This window comes from Chaetodon trifascialis, chromosome 23 (assembly GCF_039877785.1).
Source record: "Chaetodon trifascialis isolate fChaTrf1 chromosome 23, fChaTrf1.hap1, whole genome shotgun sequence".
In the NCBI taxonomy this organism is placed as follows: domain Eukaryota; kingdom Metazoa; phylum Chordata; class Actinopteri; order Chaetodontiformes; family Chaetodontidae; genus Chaetodon; species Chaetodon trifascialis.
The window spans coordinates 16,694,967-16,702,891 of record NC_092078.1 but is presented as its reverse complement, the minus strand read 5'-3'; the positions used below and the strand labels follow the sequence as shown (position 1 = coordinate 16,702,891).

Here is a 7,925-nt window from a genome sequence, read left to right as displayed (position 1 = left end):
GGAATACCGGACTCCAAGCATACGAGCACCGGCCGGAGGAGGGACAGTGGCCCCACTGTGCCGCCGGACAGAGGGTCACTGTGCACGGACAGGAAACCACAGCTATTACCGCGGCAGCGGGCAGCGGGGCTGAATGCTGGCGGACAGCGGAAAGTGACACCAGGAGCAGTTGTTAGTGAGTGATTGAGAGGGGGGAACATGGCTTCTTCTCCGGTCACCCCAGCATCGCTCGAAGGAGAGACACCTTCACCCATCGGGAACGAGGAGCCCGCTACGACCCGACAGGTATACGTCTGTGCACCCTTGCATGCCCGATAATGTTCCATTCACACGGATGTGTAAAAACAAACAAACAACACGCCGAACTTCATTTTGAAAATAGCAGTTTACCACTTAACTCGGGCATTTGCACAGGCACATGCGTGCAAGAGCGTGATTTCAGATACAGTCTGAGTCAGCAGAAAGTACTCCTGATTTCGGCATGCATGCAATACATTAACCAGCGCTTTGTATTAAAGAAAATCCAAATTTAAAATAGTTTCGTCTAGTACCGCGTCCCATAAAATAAAGTGATGGCTTTTATCAAGCTGTATGACTCGCTATAAAAGTTCAAATTTTATTGAAATGGGTGCCATTTGGAGGATCCAGTCCACTCCGAATTTAACGTAGAACCTGAAGAAACATGGGGCGTCTACGTCATTCGGTGTCACGTCTGTACATGTGCTGATGCTCGAGGAAACATAAGCCTGACATATTTTGAATGGAGTCTGGTGTGACTTGTTGTCGCTGCACGCTGCTTGCACGTAGCTGACACTGATACTGATGTGTTTGGGGATAGTTTGTGTCACACAGAGGCTACAGGGAAGGCGTCTCCCTGAATGTGACACTTGCATGGCCGTTCAAATCACTGCTGGAAAGTCATGAAGTTGTCCTTGCTAATCCTGTCACAGCTGTGCATCCAGAGCCAGTGATGGTGTGTATATGAAGGTGATTTCTTCCTGTGCACTGTTGATTACACCAAGCTAGTACTTGCAGTATGTTTCCTCCTCTTTTTACCTTTTAAAATCCCACTTCTGAGCAAAGTGAAATATAAATGTTTCCTTTGCAATACCTTGCCAAACTGCAGGTTATGGTGTGCTTGTGAATGAGACATGCAAAGAAGAGCCAACATGTGCATCTTTCAGATAGTGTTAAACACAGAGAGCTCTGACACTCTGATTCAGCCACTCTACAGCATGTTGTCTTTGTAAAGGTGAATTTGTTTACGGCCTGCTCCAAATTGAGGCCCTCACAACAGGTGGATGGTGGTATCAGTGTCACCAGTCTGGCGGCTCTGATGTCCTAATGTGTACTCATGGCTGGAGTGACAGGAATGCGAGGTGAATGCCAGATGCACAGCTTAGATTGCTTGCTCTCAAACCTGAGGGACGTAAGAGAGTCTGTGAGGAATGATCTGAAACTGCACTTTGAATTCTGAGGACGGTGACGGGACTAAACCGCATGCTCAGGTTTATCATGGCGGCCCTGTGTTAAACCACATTAAAGCATTGTCTGTTTGGGAAATATAGAATTAGGCCTGGGCGCTTTGTTTACAAGGAGCCTTTTTCTGTTTTGGCAGGATATACTATAATCTCATGCTTCTGTAGTGACCCACTAAGGTCACTATTTGCACTATATACATATGCACCTTTGATCATTTGGGCAGTATTTTTCAGATTTAAAATGACAATTTTGCACATCGTAGTTTCAAAATTGTATTATTCATCATATGTTAACTGTGTCATTCAAGCATTACAGCAAACTGACCCTGTATCTGTCATAAACAATCAAATCCCATGTGTGCTGAGATCTTGTGCCACAGCCTCAGCATACACTCAAAACCTCTTCTTAACTCCTCGCGACAGAGTTTTAATTTGTTTTAAGTGTGAAGTTGAGTGGTTTGAGGGGTCATCCTCATGTTTTGTTTGGTTTGTGGTATGAAAACCCTGAAGCTCGGTAACTCAGTGAACTCATGGATATATTGCATGTCGCAGCCTTTGGCATGGGTTCTTGGAATTCACGTAGTAGCCCTGTGAATAATCACTTCATCTCCAAGCTTCAGGCACCAACTGTTTTTCAAGGACACCTGGATGAACTTTGCTGTGCTGCTTTCTCTGCATGCTTCCTCCCATCATCATTTGTCTGACAGCTGAAGGTATTCATGAGCTTTAACCCAGCTGGCAGACAGAGATGAAGTCTTGAGAGCACTCAAAACTTGGTGTTTGAGTGTTGCTGGAGCAGAGGTGTCTTGCAGGTCGGTTTTAAAGTTTTGTTCTGGACATCAGAGCAGTGGACTGCCACAGACAACACACAGTCATGTTGTACCTGTTGTCTCTTTGCCAGTGTTTTCCATTCAACCACAGTTGCAGTATTTCCTGCAGGCACCCCAAATAGCCACTGCAAAGCAGCTGTTATGAACATGTGAGTGTGGATGTCATTTATAGGAATGCACACTGTATTTATGGCAAATAAGAAGCTGCAACACATTTATGCCACAGGGTAGGCATCAAAATGATGTGTGATATACATGAATACGATTTTCAGGAGGAAGATAGCAGTTGTTTTGTTTTTGTGGATGGATGTTTGCTTAATGACACCACCTGACAGACGACAATAATCTACATATTGCCTTTCACGTCTTTGAATGCTGACCATCGAAATGATGCAGAACACTTCCTTCCCAGTCTATGTAAATAGAGCTTGTACCTAACTCAGACCAAATCCTTTTAGTGCATAGCCCTGCTAATCAAATATTTAAGGTGTGTGACCATGCAAGGCCCGCCTGGTGCTGTTTCTGCATTGTTCAGGGATTTTACCGCGTAAAAACCCGAGATCTGATCAAGTGTTTGCTTCCAGGCCTCAAATCAAGTTTTCAGACACTCAAGTCTTAAGTAAGTTCATTCTCAGAGCAGTCTTGTCCAAGTCAAGTCTCAAGCTGTTGGGTAATTTTTTGATGACTAGGTCCCTGTTTTATTTATACCTGTTGTGCACATAAGTGCATGAGAAGGCAAGTGAACCTGTGTGCCCATCAGGAGCATCGGAAGAATTCCCCATCACCTGGCCAGCTGACTGGCCTGGATTGCCAGGCCAGGTATTAAAAGGAGAAAAGCACTGGAGAAAAGTGCAGTGAAATGCTGCAAAATCACAAGTTAGAGACATGGTTGGTGATTAAAAAATAAAGCATCAGCGTGTCATAATATCACAACTACCCAACTACTGTACCTATGAGCTGTGCACTCTTTTCCATCAGGTGGCAGGAGCTCCAGATACTGAGAGCGACCAGAGCTTCATGATGACAGCAGTCCAGTCAGAGTTCTGAGGACATGCTGGGTGCAAAGTGTGCAAAAATAATCTGAACATTTATTCCCATAGCCTTTATTATGGAAGTCTCAGGCATGCAGGATAAACAGAAAAAATATCTCAACAAAACGGTTACATCACACGTGGTCTGTTGGGAATGTGGCAAGATTCCAGGCATGAATTATTATGGCAGTCTGGTCCTGCAGCTGACATGATATGCGCTCCCGCAGTGGTGGCAGTAATGTACAAAGCAACGCAAATTTCCGCCAGCAAAAGTCAGGGAGACAAACGAGCTAGGAGTTCAGGTTCCAAAACATTTTTAAAAATCGGGCTTGCAGATGGTTTGTGAGAAAGAAAATGCATTGAATACATTTGTTGGACTGAATGTAGCAAAACTGCGTTTGTTTGCAAGAAATGCCGCGGAGCACCAGAGTCAAATCCAAGTTTTAAGTCCAAAGTCTGCTGCTTGCAGTTGATTGTTTCATGTTTATTTGATATTATTGACTTTCTTCTGCCTAACCTCAAAAGAATGATCTTGTTTGGTGGCCTAAATGATTAAAGCTATTACGTGAATTTAAGACTATCACCCCACCTCTATAGCACCCCCTTGTGGCAGCTGAAAGAAGACAGATTGTGCTCTGCAATCTTAAGGTGAATAGGCTGAAAGCAGCACGACTGCACCAGTTTTCACCATGATTGAAGATTTTCTACACCTAAGCCATCTGATTAATTTGACAAATGCTATTGCCACATTAAAACCCTACACACAGGGACTCAGACCTTCATACACATTCTCATTATGAGCTCCCGAAGCACTCAGGAAGCCTAAGACTTCCTCGAGGCTATGCTGCCACGGATAACAAATGAGCTTCTTCCCTTCATTTCACTTCAGAAGCTCAGTCCAGTTCCTGTTTGTGCCATCGCAGCCTTCAGGATATTCGTCTCTCGTTGTGTGAAAGTGGAGTGATTAACATTGCAAACAGGAGTGTGAAGCAATGATGACGGACAGGGCAGTTGGGGGGGGTGACGGTGTAGTTTGCCACCAGGTCGCTCCCGTAGAGGAAGACATCTGCCACTCGTTTTTTTCTGTCGTAGCCAAGGTCAGGTTGTGACGAAGACTGTGGTGACGCTGGCAGTGTGATTCTGAGAGAGACATGAACGAAAAGAGAGACGAAGAGAGGGAAGAGGAGAAATGCAGTGCTTCAGCAGTGATCAATTAAAGGATGCTAATGTGGTTGTCTCTAGGCTTCAGTATCCGTCTGTGCAGCTCAGTGAGGACTGTGGATCGATGGGGAGGGGGATTGAGTTAGGCTCTGAATTTGATACATTTGATGGTTCAAATCCCCAAACAGCTTAGATTGAAATCTGAAGGAGAAACAGAAGGAAATGCTCCCACTCAATGCACATTTGGAGAATAATTCTGGTTAATTATAACCTGGGTTTTAGTTTTGTCTTTCTTGCCATTGCTGCTGATAGTAACATTGTATTCGTCAAAATAATGCAGCAATGTTGCCAAAATGTAGTCAGATGGAGCAATTTATGGTTCAGCTTTTACCTAATGTACGTACTACGCAGTTTTCTGGCGTAATGAGGGATTGGATCCCGAGTATTGGTTTGTGTTGTGTGTGTACATACACAGTTTTACTTTCCAAATGGCAGCTAGCAAGCAAAGCTAACTAGCTTCTACTTTCTGAGTGGAAGGTAGCAAGCAAAGCACTAATTCCCATTAGACAATACTTTTCATGCATGTTAATGCTGAGTCACTGGCTACTCTTGCATGCCCAGTGGTGTGTCCAATTAGACTTAAAGTTTGCAGCAAACACAGAAAGGACCAATTCATGCACGTGCCCATCCGAACTGATTGCGGGTTGAGGTTGCTGGGCTTAGGAGCAGGGTCACAGCTGTGTTAAAGTGCTTGATGGTACGTAGTTTCCTCCTCTGCAGTCACAACGCTCAGCATCCGTCTCTGTCTCTGCCTCCACCTTGCAGGACATGACTAAGCATTTTCCCAGCAGAGCAGATACTTAAGAATATGTGAGATGCAGCTATCCGGGTAATGGCCTTACCGTACCGGAACATGAAGATTTAGCATGAAATAAAATTACGAGGTTTTTCATTTTTATTCTAGTCATCATATTAGTACCCAAATAACTGTGAGATCTTGATAAATACTGACAGATGAGACCATAGTATAGATTATTAATAGCTTCTCTCACACCAGAGATATTTTTAATAATATTCTCAATGTCAGGACTGCATTTCCCATAAGCCTTTTGTTGCACATTTGCAAAAGAAAAGACCAAACATTTACCCAAAGCCTCTTCTCATTTTCTTCTCTCAGGGATGTTTATATCATTTATGTTTCCTCCAGAATTCAGCTGTCAACGTAACTTTCATCAAGCACCGTATCTCATAATAAGAGCAATGACACTCTGTCAGGTGCACAAATATAGAATAAAGGTTTTTAAGGTATAATTATTCCCTTAGAAATTCACTTTTTCCCCCCTTCCTTGACATATTGTTATTTCCAATATTTTGTTTTTGTCTTAAAAAAGCCTGAAGTATCCCCCAGTCAGGTGGGTGTAGTTTGGTTGTTCTTATGAGAACCTGCTTACAACAAGGTCTGTTGATTATCTTGGGTAACTGGGTCATGCTTTCTGTAAAGAGAAATCGCTGGTGAGTTTTTCAAATGTGTTTGTATCTACTTCCATTATATTCAAGTGAGGGAGGACATCTCTAGAGCTGATAACTCCAGAACTCGTCAACTCACACCAAAACAATTGAGATGGATAAATAGCACTGCAGATGAGAGGGGAATCCTCTATTGTTGATTTTGTAGTGAACTGCCCTTTGAGGTAGAGTTTAGGATTACAAAAAATGATATACAGCACACACAAGAAACAGTCATCTGTCAATCAAACCCAGCAGTGAAACAGATCTATATTTTCAGCTATGATACACGGAATGTGAATAAACATTTGTATTATGCCAACAAAGATTTGAATGATATTTGACAACAAGCACATCCACCTGTGAGTGCCGGCTGACAGAAATCAGCAGATGTCCGTAAAGTCTCATTCATCGTCCCGCCCACGAACAACAGCCTGTTGCCGTCCACTCACCTCAGTCGATATCCCACACACATACTACAAAAGAGCGGGGAAGGAAAGGACGATCTCAGCTTCGCTTTCTTCAGCGGATGGCTGCACTAACGAGGATGTTTTAAGGTTTTTAAGGAGCTTAAAAATCAATTCAGATGTAAATGATGTCAAGTTGGAAAGCTCAACCGCCACAGCCTTCTCATTTAAACGTGACGGGACTATGCTTGTTGACTTCAGTGACAGTGCTCCACATCGAGTGACAAGTAGCAGCAGCAGCAGGTCAGAACTGTACTGTATAGACATGCCAATGTGCGCCATCTACAGGCTGCTGCAGTTTTACCACTTGTACCACCTTCAGGAAGTGAGTGTTACAGCGAGCCCAATAGTCATTGCTATCAGCAAGTGATGTATCTCAGCTGACACAGAAGCAGCCATGGTTTTTGTTAGCAGCAGTTCATGATTTTTACAAGAATTGAGACAAAAGTTGATGGGAAGAGGTATAAAACCAAGCTACGGTTTGAGTGCAGTTGGTCATGACTGATATTTTTAACCATTTGCAAAGCCTCAATATTTTATATGAATTGCAGTGAAGTTTCAGGGTCATTACTTATGGACAACAACTGATGAAATGATGAAATGTACATCAAGCTTGTTTGTAATAGTGAACAAATTCATTGTTGCCTACATGAACTCTCGCCCGTTGACAGCCGAGATAGGCTCCGGCCCCCCGCGACCCCGAAAGGGATAAGCGGCATAGAAAATGGATGGATGGATAGTTCCTTTAAGTGTTATTGTTGAACACATTTATTTGTTTTTCTTGTATTTGAAAGGTAGCAAGTAGCAACTTCCTTGTCATTAATTAGTGACAGAATAACAGAGGAAAGCTCTGGGGCCAGTGAGCTTGACTTCCAGCTCATATATTTCATGAAAGTCAAGGCAAATCAGAATAGTCTACAGAAACTTTTCAGCCATGATTAGGTTTGGGTGATCCATTGACCCTCCATTGTGCATTGAATCTCAAAATGTGTTGATTTATTACAAATTCAATTCTTGTTACATTCCCATCATCCTCAGCTCTACTTTGGGGTCGCTGCTAATTAGCACATTTTAGCATGCTAAGATGCTAAGTTAAGGTGGCAGGTAGCCAATACTTGTTAACATAAGCATGCTAGCATTAGAACTGCAACGATCAGCTGATTAGTTGTCAAGATAATCATTAACTTAATTGCCATCTATTTTCACAATCTGTTAATCAGTTTGAGTATTTTTTTTAAAGAAGAGAAGTCAAAATTTTCTGATTCCAGCTTCTTAAACATGAATAATTTCTGGTTTCTTCACTCCTCTATGACTGTAAACTCAATATCTTTGCTTTGTGGACAAAAAAATACATTTGAGGATGTCACCTTGGGCTTTGGGAAACAGAGATCAATGTTTTTCACCAGTTTCTGACATTTTGTAGACCAAACAATTGAGTAATTAACAAAA

General features: G+C 42.8%; 1 protein-coding gene across 1 annotated transcript in view; it reads left to right on the top strand.

The window, feature by feature from the left end:
* Positions 1-95: 95 nt before the first annotated feature.
* Positions 96-7,925, top strand: part of ank2b (ankyrin 2b, neuronal) — a 189,914-nt gene continuing 182,084 nt past the window's right edge. The window contains exon 1 of the mRNA XM_070992831.1: positions 96-285. Coding sequence (XP_070848932.1) covers positions 199-285 — 87 coding nt within the window. The 5' untranslated portion in view covers positions 96-198. The remainder of the gene's footprint in view (positions 286-7,925) is intronic.